Here is a 17,960-nt window from a genome sequence, read left to right as displayed (position 1 = left end):
AAAAGTGATATCTCACCTGTGCATTGTTGAAGTCTTCTTGGAAATAGAGTTGAGCACTGTGGCAGTCCTTATTCCAGGGTTCCACAGCCAGGGAATTCCTAACACTCCTGGACGATGGATCAACCTGGGTTACAAAACATGGAATGGATAAGACTGTAAAAAAAGTTGAATTCCATCTAAATTTAATACTAATATATTTATTGAAAGGCACTTTGAAGTCTTTATCACGCAGGTTCTGGTCTATTTATTCTTTGTTTAGTCATTATCGTTGGTTGCTAGTTAAATGTGTCTTAAGCACCGCTATAGCCCTGACATAATTGCCAGGAGGTGACAAATAAAGTTGTTTGAATGGAATTGAATTACTTCATAATTACTGTGTACAAATCTCTATGGATGAATATGAGCTTCAGATACCTCATGTTTCCAGGCGGAGCAGAAGTCAGCCTGTGTTTCTGCATGAATTAACATATCAACCTTGTTTTCCACTCTAAGCACCTCTTCCTCCAGGTAGGCTAGGGACCTGGGCTGCTGCATCTAACAGAACACACACACACACACACACACACACACACACACACACACACACACACACACACACACACACACACACACACACACACACACACACACACACACACACACACACACACACACACACACACACACACACACACACACACACACACACACACACCTCAGGAAGAGTTACATAATACAACATCCCCTCACACACCAAATACAAAACAGATAATACAGACATGACTTATAAATGTTATTCCTGTGTTATAAATATACCATCATTTTCAGCTGGGCCTGCATCTTCTCTTGGGTGGACGTGACAGTCTTGAATGGTGTTGGAGTTAGTGGCATGGGAAACATGATGGCTTTACGAACCTTGGGGGTCCTGAACCTTGTAAAACAGTCAGACAGTACATGCATATGAGAAAGCCTCTATTGGTGTAGGAGTGAAATATTGACACAGAACTGTTCTAGAAAACTCACCCAGCATTCTCCTTCTGATACTTGGTTGTTAACTCCTTCTGGAGGGGGGTGGTGTTGGCACGTTTGTGACCGCACACTGGGGTGGACGTCAGAGCTGGGTTTTCTAAAGTTAAATCCTCAACTCCAGACACGTTGAAAAACTACAGAGAAATACAGGGTAGTGTTTGTACCATATACGTATATCATATATCACAAATATACTCTATGGCAGGGGTCGGCAACAGGAGGCCCGTGGGCCCAAACCAGCACGCAAGTGATTTTCTTCGACCCCCAACGTTTTTAGTCCAACGTTTTTAGGGTTTTGAAATTTTTGTAAAATAATTCTGCTAAAAATGAGCTTAATTTAGGGAATCTGTTTACCAATTATACCAATTTACCAATAAATATAATCAAGGTATGAAAATGGTCATTTTCAAATCTATTTTTGGGCATAGTTGTGGTCAATTTGCAGTGTACAAATTATTAGAATTATGTTCCGGACCCCCAACCATCCGCTCCGACCAAAAATCGGGGTGTTGCTGAATCTAGTTGCTTACCCCTGCTCTACTGTATGCAGGCTATATGACAATCAAATTGTATTTGTCACATGCGCCAAATACAACAGGTGTATTCACCTTACCATGAAATGCTTACTTACAAGCCCTTAACCAACAATGCAGCTAAGATAAATAATAGTTAAGAAAATATGTACAAAATAAAAAAGTAACAATAACAAGGCTAAATACAGGGGGTACTGGTACCGAGTCAATGTGCGGGGGGTACAGGTTAGTCGAGGTAATATGTACATGTAGCTAGGGGTAAAGTGACAATGCATAGATAATAAACAGCTGAAGAAAAATGCTAATAGTCCGGGTAGACATTTGATTAGCTGTTCTGCAGTCTTATGGCTTGGGGGTAAAAGCTGTTAAGAAGCCTTTTGGACATAGATTTGGCGCTCCGGGTGGCTGGAGTCTTTGGCCATTTTTAAGGCCTTCCTCTGACACCGCCTGGTATAGATGTCCTGGATGGCATGAAGCTTGGTCCCAGTGATGTACTGGGCCGTACGCGCTACCCTCTGTAGCACCTTGCGGTTGGAGGCCGAGCAGTTGACATGCCAGGCGGTGATGCAACCAGTCAAGATGCTCTTGATGTGTTGTTGCCTACCCTTACCACCTGGGGGTGGCCTGTCACAAAGTCCAGGATCCAGTTGCAGAGGGAAGTGTTTATTCCCAGGGTCCTTAGTTTAGTGAAGAGCTCTGAGCACACTATCGTGTTGAACGCTGAGCTGTTGTCAATGAACAGCATTCGCACGTAGGTGTTACTTTTGTCCAGGTGTGAAAGGGCAGTGTGGAGTGCAATAGAGATTGTGTCATCTGTGGCTCTGTCGGTGCCGTATGCAAATTAGAGTGGGTCTAGTGTTTCTGGGATGATGGTGTTGATATGAGCCATGACCAGCCTTTCAAAGCAATTCATGTGCTACGGTTCGATAATCATTTAGCCAGGTTACCTTGGTGTTCTTGGGCACAGGGACTATGGTGGTCTGCATGAAACATGTAAGTATTACAGACTCTGTCAGGTACAGGTTGAAAATGTCAGTGAAAACACTTGCAAGTTGGTCAGCGCATGCTCTGAGTACACGTCCTTGTAATCCGTCTTGGCCTGCGTCCTTGTGAATGTTGACCTGTTTAAAGGTCTTACAAAACAATGTATAGCATAAATCATAGATCAGTGGTTTGCATAATTACTTGATGGTATTAGATTATACGTTACCTAGTCAGGACATCCTACCTGGGAGGGAGAGAATGGCAGTGTTTTGACATGAGTGTTGTCCAAAAAGGAGGTGCTGTGACACTGACTGGCAGGGTACTGCTCCCCCCTCTCCCTCCTCTTCAGGATGGAGGGAGGTGTGCTCAGCTTAGTCACGGTGGGTGAAGAGGCAGGATTCAGTTCAGTGTATTTCTCACTCAGGTCCATTATGACTGAGTCCTCAAAATGGTAGCTAGCTCCTTCTGGCATCCCCACTTGAGAGACAGACAACATCACTTCCTGTTTCAGGGGCGAGGTCATTTCCTTCAAGCTGAAACTGGTCACCTCACTCCAAGCCACTGGGTCCTACAGGGTCAAATAAGAATTCATGTTTTGACAAGATTATAACACAATGACTATGCTTAATTTTATTTGGATTGTTAACCAAAATTACACAATTTAACAGTTATCTGCATGTTCAATAACCTTAATCTATGAATATGACACACTTGACAGCATGAAAAAAACTGAGCCAGTGCTTCGTTTGAAAATAAACATGAGAGACAGGAGGAAAAAGAGCAGAAATAACATCACAGACTTAAATAGACAACATTTTGTAGTATTATATTGTATCTATGTGTCATACTGAGTCAGCCACAACAGGGAGACAGGAGGAGCTCACCATATAAATAGAATGACTATAATTTTTATTTGACAAAAAATGTATTAATTAATAAAACACTTTTCTCACCATAATTCCTCTTGGATCACAGAGATCAGGATCTGTTTTTATCGATTTCATAATGATTGTTATGTTTATTGATCAGATATGATGTATTTTACCACAATATCAACAAATACTAATGCAAAAATTCTTATTAAAGCAAGAGTCTTTGAAGTCCAAAAAAAGTTAAACAAATCAATTTCTAATATTTTTTATAATAAAAAGGCCTGACACTGAAAACAAATATTTAGAATGTAATTATTAAAATGAATTTTGGAATTTTTCCACAACACATAACCTTTTCTGAATCTATTTTTGTTGTTGTCATAACTGTTTTTTTTAAGGTACACATATTTGGATAAAGTACAAAAGTCACAGATTAAGCCAAAATGTCTAAAGTATACATTTTCTTTATCCTAATATTTTCTAAATATTGGTCCATTACGTGAATAATAAACAGGTTTCAGAGATGAGAATGCATGTTTTGGTAATGAGTGTTTCATAGTTCGCCATTGAAAAACTGTACCGAGCTCTATTAGAGATAAATCAACCCAATAAATCATCACACTGTGTCATTTGTCAATCCCAAATGACTTGCATAAAACTCAAATCACTGAAAACGCAATTGACTAAATACCCATTATTTTAGCATAAGTACACTGAACAAAAATATAAAACTCAACAGTGTTAGTCCCATGTTTCATGAGCTGAACTAAAAGATCCTTGAAATGTTCCACATGCACAAAAAGCATATCTCTCAAATGTTGTGCAAAAATCCAATAAAAAAAATGGAATCAAATTTTATATTTGTCACATACACATGTTTAGCAGATGTTATTGCGGGTGTAGTGAAATACTTGTGTTTCTAGCTCCAACAGTGCAGTAATATCTAACAGTTAATATCTAACAATTTCACAATAATACACACAAATCTAAAATAAAGGAATGTAATTAAGAATATATAAATATTTGGATAAGCAATGTCAGAGCGACATGGAAGAAGATAAAGTAGGATAGGATAGAATACAGTATATACATATGAATTGAGTAATGCAAAATATGTAAACATTATTAAAGTGACTAGGTGTTCCATGTTTAAAGTGGCCAGTGATTTCAGCAGACTCTAATGTGCTAGTGATGGCAATCTGGTTTCAGAGCTGGTTATGGATGCACCTCAGCCACGCTCAAGGTCCTAAACGATATCATAACCGCCATCGATAAGAGAGAATACTGTGCAGCCGTATTCATCAACTTGGCCAAGGCTTTCGACTCTGTCAATCACCACATTCTTATCGGCAGACTCAACAGCCTTGGTTTCTCAAATGACTGCCACACCTGGTTCACCAACTACTTCTCTGATAGAGTTCAGTGTGTCAAATCGGAGGGCCTGTTGTCTGGGCCTCTGGCAGTCTCTATGGGGGTGCCACAGGGTTCAATTCTTGGGCCGACTCTCTTCTCTGTATACATCAATGATGTCGCTCTTGCTGCTGGTGATTCTCTGACCCACCTCTACGCAGACGACACCATTCTGTATACTTCTGACCCTTCTTTGGGCACTGTGTTAACTAACCTCCAGATGAGCTTCAATGCCATACAACTCTCCTTCCATTGCCTACAACTGCTCTTAAATGCAAGTAAAACTAAATGCATGCTCTTCGACCGGTCGATGCCCACACCTGCCCGCCATCCAGCATCACTACTCTGGACGGTTCTGACTTAGAATATGTGGACAACTACAAATACCTAGGTGTCTGGTTAGACTGTAAACTCTCCTTCCAGACTCACATTAAGCATCTCCAATCCAAAATTAAATCTAGAATCGGCTTCCTATTTCGCAACAAAGCATCCTTCACTCATGCTGCCAAACATACCCTCGTAAAACTGACCATCCTACCGATCTTTGACGATGTCATTTACAAAATAGCCTCCAACACTCTACTCAACAAATTGGATGCAGTCTATCATAGTGCCATCCGTTTTGTCACCAAAGCCCCATATACTACCCACTACTGCGACCTGTACACTTTCGTTGGCTGGCCCTCGCTTCATACTCGTCGCCAAACCCACTGGCTCCAGGTTATCTACAAGTCTCTGCTAGGTAAAGCCCCGCCTTATCTCAGCTCACTGGTCACCCTAGTAGCACCCACCCGTAGCACGCGCTCCAGCAGGTATATCTCACTGGTCACTCCCAAAGCCAATTCCTCCTTTGGCCGCCTTTCCTTCCAGTTCTCTGCTGCCAATGGCTGGAACGAACTTCAAAAATCACTGAAGCTGGAAACTCATATCTCCCTAACTAGCTTTAAGCACCAGCTGTCAGAGCAGCTCACAGAGCCCATCTGTAATAAAGCCCATCCAACTACCTCATCCCCATACTGTATTTATTTATTTATCTTGCTCCTTTGCACCCCAGTGTCTCTACTTGCACATTCATCTTCTGCACATCAATCACTCCAGTGTTTAATCGGTATATTGTAATTACTTCGCCACCATGGCATATTTATTGCCTTACCTCCCTTATCTTACCTCAATTGCACACAATGTATATAGCTATATTTTTTTCTACTGTATGTTTGTTTATTCCATGTGTAACTCTGTGTTGTTGTATGTGTCAAACTGCTTTGCTTTATTCTTGGCCAGGTCGCAGTTGTAAATGAGAACTTGTTCTCAACTAGCCTACCTGGTTAAATAAAGGTGAAAGTAAAAAAATAAAAGACATTAAATGAACTTGTGCTCATCTAAAGGACTACTCCTCTAGATAATGCATCATGTGTGTATAAAACTCTAATAAAAAAATTATTGGAGTTTTTACAGCAATTTTAAAAAAGTTTATGGTAATGACAAACATGTCCACAGACACTGTTTTTACATAATTAATATTTTAGTCAAATGTAAACTTCACCTAGCATAAAAAAAATCTGCAACATATTTAGTTTTGTATTCAAATAAGTTGGGTTTATCTAAAGTAAAATTGTATAAAATGCCCAGAGGATGATGTAATATCGATGCTTTTTGGCAATAAGAATTTGGGCTGAAAATGTACAAAATTCAGACGAAAATGTAAAATGTATTTAAAATGAGACACAGTGCCATAAACTAGGCAACATAGTCTTCAGAATTATAGTTGATTGATGCAGATGGATCATGGTTTTTCTAACAAATTTTGCTACTTCCATGGTTAAAAGTGCTTTCATGAGAATCACCCAACTGACCGAGTCTATGAGCTCAAGAGTCTCTGCGAACTCGGGGATGGTTTGTAGGGAGGAGAGGACAGCGCTTGCCTCCACGGCCAGGAACCTGCTGGGAGACACAGGAGTGTAGACAGCCGAACCACGGCCTTCCATACTCTGGTTCCCCAAGCTGCTCAGGGTCGTGTTGGTCAGACCGTAGTCTGTCAGGCTGCTGGACCAGCTGGAGTAGTGAGCTTCTGTGTTCTGTGGAGATGAGAAAGAGGGGGGGCAGAGAAAGGTTAGCTTTGGTCCAGTTCGTCACATGCAGATTGCTAAAGGCATCAGCATGCTTAAGCTCAGCTGGCGCCTAGCAAAACTTGTCTAGTCGAACTGAACGAGTATACTCGCATACTCTCTTCAAAAACCTTAGCTTGAAAAAAAATGGAAAAATAGTGGCAATAGTACGGTTTGTCCATTTTGAGACACCGTAGCCAGTATACACTTCCTCAAAATAGTCCAAATTAATCTAAGATAACTCATTCATTTTGACGTTTTTGCCGAGATCTTAGTCGAGCAATTTTACATCTAACTAAGATGTATGGTGCAGTATTTCTCAACGAAAAAATGTGCATGAAAACGAGTCGTCTCTCGTTGAACGACAACAAATACTTTATTGATGAATCCCTACTTTTGACCAATCACAGACGAAGGGAAGTAAGCTTTGGCTTCGAACTCAAATCAAATACATTTTATTTGTCACATACACATGGTTAGCAGATGTTAATGCGAGTGTAGCGAAATGTTTTTGCTTCTAGTTCCGATAATGCAGTAATAACCAACAAGTAATCTAACCTAACAATTCCACAACTACTTCCTTATACACACAAGTGTAAAGGGATAAAGAATATGTACATTAAGATATATGAATGAGTGATGGTACAGAACGGCATAGGCAAGATGCAGTAGATGGTATCGAGTACAGTATATACATTTGAGATGAGTAATGTAGGGTATGTAAACATAAAAGTGGCATTGTTTAAAGTGGCTAGTGATAAATGTATTACATAAAGATGGCAAGATGCAGTAGATGATATACAGTGCCTTGCGAAAGTATTCGGCCCCCTTGAACTTGGCGACCTTTTGCCACATTTCAGGCTTCAAACATAAAGATATAAAACTGTATTTTTTTGTGAAGAATCAACAACAAGTGGGACACAATCATGAAGTGGAACGACATTTATTGGATATTTCAAACTTTTTTAACAAATCAAAAACTGAAAAATTGGGCGTGCAAAATTATTCAGCCCCCTTAGGTTAATACTTTGTAGCGCCACCTTTTGCTGCGATTACAGCTGTAAGTCGCTTGGGGTATGTTATGTCTCTATCAGTTTTGCACATCGAGAGACTGAAATTTTTTCCCATTCCTCCTTGCAAAACAGCTCGAGCTCAGTGAGGTTGGATGGAGAGCATTTGTGAATAGCAGTTTTCAGTTCTTTCCACAGATTCTCGATTGGATTTAGGTCTGGACTTTGACTTGGCCATTCTAACACCTGGATATGTTTATTTTTGAACCATTCCATTGTAGATTTTGCTTTATGTTTTGGATCATTGTCTTGTTGGAAGACAAATCTCCGTCCCAGTCTCAGGTCTTTTGCAGACTCCATCAGGTTTTCTTCCATAATGGTCCTGTATTTGGCTCCATCCATCTTCCCATCAATTTTAACCATCTTCCCTGTCCCTGCTGAAGAAAAGCAGGCCCAAACCATGATGCTGCCACCACCATGTTTGACAGTGGGAATGGTGTGTTCAGCTGTGTTGCTTTTACGCCAAACATAACGTTTTGCATTGTTGCCAAAAAGTTCAATTTTGGTTTCATCTGACCAGAGCACCTTCTTCCACATGTTTGGTGTGTCTCCCAGGTGGCTTGTGGCAAACTTTAAACAACACTTTTTATGGATATCTTTAAGAAATGGCTTTCTTCTTGCCACTCTTCCATAAAGGCCAGATTTGTGCAATATATGACTGATTGTTGTCCTAGTTCCTTGTTCTTCATGATGCTCTCTGCGCTTTTAACGGACCTCTGAGACTATCACAGTGCAGGTGCATTTATACGGAGACTTGATTACACACAGGTGGATTGTATTTATCATCATTAGTCATTTAGGTCAACATTGGATCATTCAGAGATCCTCAATGAACTTCTGGAGAGAGTTTGCTGCACTGAAAGTAAAGGGGCTGAATAATTTTGCACGCCCAATTTTTAAGTTTTCGATTTGTTAAAAAAGTTTGAAATATCCAATAAATGTCGTTCCACTTCATGATTGTGTCCCACTTGTTGTTGATTCTTCACAAAAAAATACAGTTTTATATCTTTATGTTTGAAGCCTGAAATGTGGCAAAAGGTCGCAAAGTTCAAGGGGGCCGAATACTTTCGCAAGGCACTGTAGAGTACAGTATATACATATACATATGAGATTAGTAATGTAGGGTATGTAAACATTATATTAAGTGGCATTGTTTAAAGTGGCTAGTGATATATTTTTTACATCAATTTCCATTATTAAAGTGAGCTGGAGTTGAGTCAGTATGTTGGCAGCAGCCACTAAATGTTAGTGGTGGCTGTTTAACAGTCTGATGTCCTTGAGATAGAAGCTGTTTTTCAGTCTCTCGGTCCCTGCTTTGATGCACCTGTACTGACCTCGCAACTGCGCTGCTGCGCCTTCTTCACAACGCTGTCTGTGTGGGTGGACCAATTCAGTTTGTCCGTGATGTGTACGCCGAGAAACTTAAAACTTCCCACCTTCTCCACTACTGTCCCGTCGGTGTGGATAGGGGGCTGCTCCCTCTGCTGTTTCCTGAAGTCCACAATAATCCCTTTCTATTGTTGACGTTGAGTGTGAGGTTATTTTCCTGACACCACACTCCGAGGGCCCTCACCTCCTCCCTGTAGGCCGTCTCGTCGTTGTTGGTAATCAAGCCTACCACTGTAGTGTCGTCCGCCAACTTGATGATTGAGTTGGAGGCGTGCATGGCCATGCAGTCGTGGGTGAACAGGGAGTACTGGAGAGGGCTCAGAACGCACCCTTGTGGGGCCCCAGTGTTGAGGATCAGCGGGGTGGAGATGTTGTTACCTACCCTCACCACCTGGGGGCGGCCCATCAGGAAGTCCAGTACCTAGTTGCACAGGGTGGGGTCAAGACCCAGGGTCTCGAGCTTGATGACGAGTTTGGAGGGTACTATGGTGTTAAATGCTGAGCTGTAGTCGATGAACAGCATTCTCACATAGGTATTCCTCTTGTCCAGATGGGTTAGGGCAGTGTGCAGTGTGGTTGCGATTGCGTCGTCTGTGGACCTATTGGGGCGGTAAGCAAATTGGAGTGAGTCTAGGGTGTCAGGTAGGGTGGAGGTGATATGGTCCTTGACTAGTCTCTCAAAGCACTTCATGATGACGGAAGTGAGTGCTACAGGGCGGTAGTTGTTTAGCTCAGTTACCTTAGCTTTCAGGAACAATGGTGGCCCTCTTGAAGCATGTGGGAACAGCATACTGGGATAAGGATTGATTGAATATGTCCATAAACACACCAGCCAGCTGGTCTGCTCTGAGGACACGGCTGGGGATACCGCCTGGGCCTGCAGCCTTGCGAGGGTTAACACGTTTAAATGTTTTACTCACGTCGGCTGCAGTGAAGGAGAGTCCGCAGGTTTTGGTAGCGGGCCTTGTCAGTGGCACTGTATTGTCCTCAAAGCGAGCAAAGAAGTTATTTAGTCTGTCTGGGAGCAAGACATCCTGGTCCGCGACGGGGCTGGTTTTCTTTTTGTAATCCGTGATTGACTGTAGACACTGCCACATACCTCTTGTGTCTGAGCCGTTGAATTGCAACTCTACTTTGTCTCTATACTGACGCTTAGCTTGTTTGATTGCCTTGCGGAGGGAATAGCTACACTGTTTGTATTCGGTCATGTTTCCGGTCACCTTGCCCTGGTTAAAAGCAGTGGTTTGCGCTTTCAGTTTCGCGTGAATGCTGCCATCAATCCACGGTTTCTGGTTTGGGAATGTTTTAATAGTTGCTGTGGGTACGACATCGCCGATGCACTTTCTAATGAACTCGCTCACCGAATCAGCGTATTCATCAATGTTGTTGTTGGATGCAATGCGGAACATATCCCAATCCACGTGATCAAAGCAGTCTTGAAGCGTGGAATCAGATTGGTCGGACCAGCGTTCAACAGACCTGAGAGCGGGAGCTTCTTGTTTTAGTTTCTGTCTGTAGGCTGGAAGCAACAAAATGGAGTCGTGGTCAGCTTTTCCGAAAGGAGGGCGGGGGAGGGCCTTATATGCGTCGCGGAAGTTAGAATAACAATGATCCAGGGTTTTACCAGCCCTGGTTGCGCAATCGATATGCTGATATAATTTAGGGAGTCTTGTTTTCAGATTAGCCTTGTTAAAATATATACGGCTGTGATTATATATACGGGAATATTATATATATGGGAATATATAGGGCTGTGATTATAATCGAAGAGAATTCCCTTGGTAGATAATGCAGTCGACATTTGATTGTGAGGAATTCTAAGTCAGGTGAACAGAAGGACTTGAGTTCCTATATGTTGTTATGATCACACCACGTATGGTTAATCATAAGGCATACCCCCCCGCCCCTTTTCTTACCAGAAAGATGCTTGTTTCTGTCTGCGCGATGCGTGAAGAAACCAGCTGGCTGCACCGACTCCGATAGCGTCTCTCGAGTGAGCCATGTTTCCGATAAGCAAAGAACGTTACAGTCTCTGATGTCTCTCTTGAAGGCAACCCTTGCTCGGATTTCATCAACCTTGTTGTCAATAGACTGGGCATTGGCGAGTAGTATGCTAGGGAGTGGTGTGCGATGTGCCCGTCTCCGGAGCCTGACCAGAAGACCGCTACGTTTGCCCCTTTTACGGCGACGTTGTTCAGGTTCACCGGCTGGGATCCGATCCATTGTCCTGGGTGGAAGGCAAAACACAGGATCCGCTTCGGGAAAGTCATATTCCTGGTCGTAATGATGGTGAGTTGACGTTGCTCTTATATTCAGTAGTTCCTCCCAACTGTATGTAATGAAACCTAAGATTACCTGGGGTACCAATGTAAGAAATAACAAGTAAAAAAACAAAATACTGCATAGTTTCCTAGGAACGCGAAGCGAGGCGGCCATCTCTGTCGGCGCCGGAAGTAAGAACTTCGGCTTACCTCCAGAAAAAATGCTGTGTGCCTGTACAGCCGAAAAAACCAAAGTCCAAAATATATGCACAAACTCTTCCAAACTGTTTCGGCTGGGAAGCAAGCGGACTCCTTAATGCTGAAAGCGCCGCGTAAGCAAGCCGTACAAAACACCCTGGACCAGGGCTACGGAAAGGTCAGAACCAATGATAATTAGGACGATGAGTTTTCCTGACCATGAGATCTGTCCAGGAAAAACTTTGGGCCCTAACCATGAGGTGTACATTTACCAATGTAAATGTAATGAGTGGACATTAGGGTGGACATTGGCAGGAGCCTCACCTTCATGCCGAAACTTAAACATGCACTGTGCATTTTTTCATTCATCTATCCAAAGAAGCCTCACATGTGTTGTGAACAGCTAGCCTGGGTGCCAGTAGGGGCAGCTAGCTAACTGGGGGTGTGTAGCTAATTAATCATGGGTGAATGGCTGGCTAACATGGGGTGAGTGGATGGCTAACCCGGTAGTGAGCGAATGGCTAACCTGGGGGTGAGCGAACGGCTAACCCGGGGGTAAGCGGCTAGCTAACCGGGGATGAGTGGCTAACTAACCGGGGGTGAACGGCTAGCTAACCGGGAGTGAACGGCTGGCTAACCGGGAGTGAACGGCTGGCTAACCGGGAGTGAACGGCTAGCTATCCGGGGGTGAGATGGGGGATGGGCAGCCGGTGGGGAGGGTGGTAGGGTGGAGTTCTAGAACATACTACACATACGTGTTCCTTCTCACACATCCTTCTTACACATGAGGCTTGTCGTCTCCTGACTTCGCTCTCGGCTGCCATGAGGAGCAGCTTGAGTTCCTTAATTATCTGCTCTTTGTTGGAGGAGCCATCAGTGAACGACTGCTGGGGTACACGCAGTCCAGGAGAGATTGGAAAAACACCTGATTTATAAGTCTTATTCATCTCTTATTTTACATTGGATGCTGAATTACAGAGGATGAACTACTATACATTGTTGGGAGGGAAGGAGTTCACTTGCAACATGGTTGAGCTAAAGGGTGATTGAGTGCAGAGAGCTGATTGAGTGCAGAGAGCGGATACTCACCGGGACAAGGAACGAGGTTTCAGGAACACTGTCCATGTATTGGCTATTCAACAAGCCAAGGGAATATCCTGAAATCTGCCAAAACACACATTCACAACGCCAACATTGTAATAAAATGAACAAACCGTTTGGGACTGATTTCATCCTGATTTCAGTGATTTTCAGTCGATTTTAGTGAAATTTGATTTTCAATTCAGAATGATATTAGGCTATTCTTCAACCTAGTTGCTTGTGCTGATTGGTAAATCTGTGCTCACCTTTGTAGGGATAGTCATGAAATAGTGATTCTGTCTCCGCCAGGAGGAGCCGGAAGACTTGGTTCTTTTCTTGATGGAAGCCTTGGTCTTGTAGACCCGAGTCGGGACGTCCTGCAGATAGCCCTCATGCTCCACCTTCCTAAGCATGGTGGAGTTCCAGTGATTCTTTATAGAGTTGTCTGTCCTATGGGGGGATTCAGACCAAAGAAATGGAATTAGAACAATATTATGTTCTATATTGTCAACACTATATTTGTTGTTGCTTGTTATATATCCCTGCGATTCAGACAAACAAAATATTTTATTAATCTCATGAGATTTCTACATATAAAGTCTGATGCCATTAGACACAGATACTGCGCCCAAAATATCATGCTATTCCCTACATTGTGAACCACTTTTGATCAGATACCTATGGGCCCTTGTCAAAAGTAGTGAACTATATAGAGAATAGGGTGCCATTTGGGATGCAAACTGAGTGTTAAAGCCTGTTATAACAGTTGTTATAAAAGTGTTATTACCTGCCAGGCAGCAGCTTGGCTATCTCAGCCCAGCGGTTCCCGATACGTTTGTGAGCAGCGTATATGATTCGATCCTCCTCCTGAGTCCAGCACGACTTCTTCACCTCAGGGTTAAGGTGGTTGTGCCAGCGCTCCCGGCACTGCTTGCCGATACGCCCGTGCAGATGCTTGGCAATGATGGACCAGCGCTTGGGGCCATACCTGTGCACCAACTCGATGACCTGTGCACAGATACATTGACACACAGCAAGATTAATAATTTGTGAATGTTTGATACATACACACTACATGGACAAAAGTATGTGGACATGCCTTCAAATTTGTGGATTCAGCTCTTTCAGCCACACCTGTTGCTTAAAGGTGTATAAAATTGAGCACACAGCCATGCAATCTCCATAGACAAACATTGGCAGTAGAATGGCCTTACTGAAGTGCTCAGTGACTTTCAACATGGCACCATCATAGGATGCCACCTTTCCAAGTCAGTTTGTCAAATTTCTGCCCTGCTAGAGCTGCCCCGGTCAATTGTAAGTGCTGTTATTATGAAGTGGAAACGTACAGGAGCAACAACGGCTGAGCCGCGAAGTGATAGGCCACACAAGCTCACAGAAAGGGACCGCCACTGCTGAAGCGTGTAAAAATTGTCCTCAGCTGCAAAACTCACCACCAAGTTTCAAACAACTTCTGGAAGCAACTTCAGTACAATAACTGTTCATCGGGAGCTTCATGAAATGGGTTTCCATGGCCGAGCAGCCACAAACAAGCCTAAGATCACCATGCGCAATGCCAAGCGTCGGATGGAGTGGTGTAACGCTTGCCACCATTGTACTCTGGAGCATTGGAAACACGTTCTCTGTAGTGATGAATCACACTTCACCATCTGTTTAGTGGAGGAGGAATAATAGTCTGGGGCTGTTTTTCATTGTTTGGGCTAGGCCCCTCAGTTCCAGTGAAGGGGAACTTTAATTCTATAGCGTACAATGACATTCTAGACGATTCTGTGCTTCCAACTTTGTGGCAACAGTTTGGGGAAGGCCTTTTCCTGTTTCAGCATGACAATTCCCCCGTGCACAAAGCAAGGTTAATCTAGAAATAGTTTGTTGAGATTGGTGTGGAAGAACTTGACTGGCCTGCACAGAGCCCTGACCTCAACCCCATCAAACACCTTTGGGATGAATTGGAACGCAGACTGCGAGCCAGGCCTAATTGCCCAAAATCAGTTCCCGACCTCACTAATGCTCGCAGCAATGTTGGAATGAGATGTTTGAGGAGCAGTGTACTTGGTAGACAGAAAACTGAATAGAAACTGTCTTCACCCTCTCATCCTCCTCCTTGGTCCATGGCCCTTTCACCAGCTCTGGGTTGAGCACCTTTTGCCATCGGTGCTGACACTGTGACTCAGATCTTTTCTGTAAGAATTAATAAATGCAAAAAAAGGAAGAAAACATCAGTCCTATATACGGATACACAAGGGACAAATATGTCAGAGTTGGGCATATTTTGTGTGGGTGACACTTACCTTGAAATTATCTGCTATCACATTCCAATCATCTGCTCCATGTTCATCCACAAGCCTCTTCAGCCTCTCATCCTTGTGATCACAAGGGAGAAAAATATTCAACATTATTTTCTTGGGAGTTGACTCAGCTACCACAGAAGACAACTCAGTCAGGAAATGACTTACCTCTTCCCTCGACCACTTGACTTTCTGCAAAGACTTCTTGGGACATTTCACCTCAATGCAGTCATGGTCATCCCCAACATCACTGAGAAAGGAAGGACTAATAAGGTTAATATACAAGAGAGGAGCGGAGAATAATGTTTACAGTGAACAGACATCCCCTCAAACTTACCAAAGGTATCGACGTCTTCTGCTGCCGCTGCTAGTCATACTGTATCCTGTTCAAATTGTTTTTGTTATGCAGCAACCTTATTGACAAACTATGGAGAAAGCATACAAAGAGCAACAGATTTTGATTAAATGTAGTTTGCTGAAATAATAGATCAGATAAAATAGGTATGAAGGGCTTGCAGACTATTACGGATTACAAAGGTGGACCCAGCCGTGAGTTGCCCAGTGACGCAGACCTCCCAGACTAGCTAAATGCCTTCTATGCTTGCTTCGAGGTAAACAACACTGAGTCATACATGAAAGCCCCTGCTGTTCTGGACGAATGTGTGATCTCACTCACGTCAGCCATGGAGAGAAAGACTTTTAAACAGGTCAACACTCGCAAGGCTGCTGGGCCAGACGGAATACCAGGACGCGTTCTCAGAGCATGCACATACCAACTTCAGACATTTTCAACCTCTCCTTGTCCCAGTCTGTAATCCCAACGTGTTTCAAGCTGACCACCATTGTTCCTGTTCCAAATAACTCTAAGGTAACCTGCCTAAATGACTATTATCTGTAAATCATCATCCCAGATACCATGGACCCACTCCAATTCGCATACCGCCCCAACAGATCAACAGATGATGCAATCTCAATTGCCCTTCACACTGCTATCCCACCTGGACAAGAGGAATACCTCATCAATTTGACATTAAAAGTCTCACCATCAGCTTCTAAAGGATGAGTCCACCATTAGATTTTTCTGTTGGATTAAAGTTGTACGTTAACTTGTAGGATCCTTTACTAGTGGTGAGTATGTGCTTGTTTCAAATATGCCAAAAACACTGTCATTGCTGTTCATTGAATACAGCTAAGTGTCAACACCATAATCCTTCCAAACTCATCACCAAGCTTAAGACCCTGGGACTGAATACCTCCCTCTGCAACTGGATCCTGGACTTTCTGATGGGCCGCCCCCAGGTGTTGAGGGTAGGCAACAACACCTCCGCCACACTGATCCTCAACACGGGGGCCCCCCTGGGTTGTGTGCTTAGTCCCTCCTGTACTATCTGTTCACCCACGCACAACTCTGTGGCATATTGTATCGGAGGCCACGTGACCACTTAGGGGACGCACAGCCCGCGCAGAAGTGTAGGAGAGCGGGAGATCTCAGCTCAATGCACAATACTTGTACGGCTTCGGTTAACTTGAATAAAGGACTTGTGTTTTAAGGAACAGTTGTTTTCTTTAGTATTTCTTAGACAAGAGGATACAACATCGTACCAGGAGTGACACAACTCACCTTTGACTCCTCCATCATCAAGTTGAAAAAGCTGAACGGTGCCAAGAGGCTTCACGTCAACTAGCTAACTTTAGCTATATAGCCACTGGGCTAACAAGAGTGATGTAAAAATAACAACGCCGGAGCTAACGGAGCATGCAGTGCACGTAGCTAGTCATTTTGCAGTGCTAGCTGGCTAACGACATTGAGCCACTAAAGCCTCCAACAGAACTGAAACTTCACAGCAAAGTTGAAGATCAATGGAATCAGTTCAAGCACTGTTTCACCCTCTGTCGGCGATAGGAGCGGTTGATAAAGACGTCGCACAGAAGGTCGCCCGGTTTCTCACAGTAGGTTGCTCGGACGCCACTGATGTCTACAACAGCTTTCAGCTAACGGATGAAGAGCAAGCAGATTATGAATTGGTATTAGCCAACTTTCAGACTTTTGAAACAGACTGTTGAGGAATTTATTAGGGTCATGCACATTGGTGCTATAGTTAGATTCTAAATCTCACAAGGTTCCGTTTGTCATAGTAAAGGGAGAAAAAACAGCCATCATTGGGTTAAAGTCATGTAACTTACTTGGTCTGGTGAAATGGTTTCATACAGTGAATGGTTAAATTACTAATGTTGAGCATATTAGTCCAGAAGCTGATGTTTTTCAGGGAAAACTCATGGTGCAACACAAAATCGAGTTAGTGCAGTCAAATAGATCAGTGATCCATGCACTTAGGAAGGTACCACTAAGAGACCAGCTAAAAGCAGAGCTACTGAGGCTAGAGTCCTTAGATATCCTAGACAAAGTAGAAGAGCTTACTGAATGGGTCCACTCACTACTAATAGTGGAGAGGAAAGACGACTCTCTCAGACTGTGCATGGATTCAAAAGAGCTAAACAGGTATGTAAAAAGGGAACACTTTCAGCTGCCTACCAGAGGGGAGATATTTGGGGACATAGTAGGTGCTAAATCATTCTCAAAGCTAGACACCTCCTTGGGGTTATGGAAGATCAGTCTAGACAAGGCGAATACAAGACTTTGTACTTTCAATACTCATTTTGGTAGGTATTAATTTTAAAGGCTCCCGTTTGGTCTCACTTCAGCACCAAAAGTCTTTCATAGGACAGTTCAACAGATATTCGAGTGT

At 43.2% G+C, this 17,960-nt stretch overlaps 1 protein-coding gene across 1 annotated transcript in view; it reads right to left on the bottom strand.

The window, feature by feature from the left end:
• LOC139386678 (myb-related protein A-like) overlaps positions 1-17,960 on the bottom strand; it is a 32,228-nt gene that overhangs the window by 2,314 nt on the left and 11,954 nt on the right. The window contains exons 2-14 of the mRNA XM_071132467.1: positions 15,551-15,638; positions 15,382-15,463; positions 15,217-15,288; positions 15,014-15,106; positions 13,698-13,918; positions 13,177-13,360; positions 12,920-12,994; positions 6,661-6,882; positions 2,770-3,093; positions 1,003-1,142; positions 796-910; positions 415-534; positions 17-124 (exon numbers count right to left, since the gene is read on the bottom strand). Of these exons, the coding sequence (XP_070988568.1) occupies positions 17-124; positions 415-534; positions 796-910; positions 1,003-1,142; positions 2,770-3,093; positions 6,661-6,882; positions 12,920-12,994; positions 13,177-13,360; positions 13,698-13,918; positions 15,014-15,106; positions 15,217-15,288; positions 15,382-15,463; positions 15,551-15,588 (1,794 nt within the window). The 5' untranslated portion in view covers positions 15,589-15,638. The remainder of the gene's footprint in view (positions 1-16; positions 125-414; positions 535-795; positions 911-1,002; positions 1,143-2,769; positions 3,094-6,660; positions 6,883-12,919; positions 12,995-13,176; positions 13,361-13,697; positions 13,919-15,013; positions 15,107-15,216; positions 15,289-15,381; positions 15,464-15,550; positions 15,639-17,960) is intronic.

Source organism: Oncorhynchus clarkii, chromosome 28, assembly GCF_045791955.1.
Source record: "Oncorhynchus clarkii lewisi isolate Uvic-CL-2024 chromosome 28, UVic_Ocla_1.0, whole genome shotgun sequence".
Lineage (NCBI taxonomy): Eukaryota > Metazoa > Chordata > Actinopteri > Salmoniformes > Salmonidae > Oncorhynchus > Oncorhynchus clarkii.
This window is presented reverse-complemented; position numbering and strand designations above follow the sequence as displayed.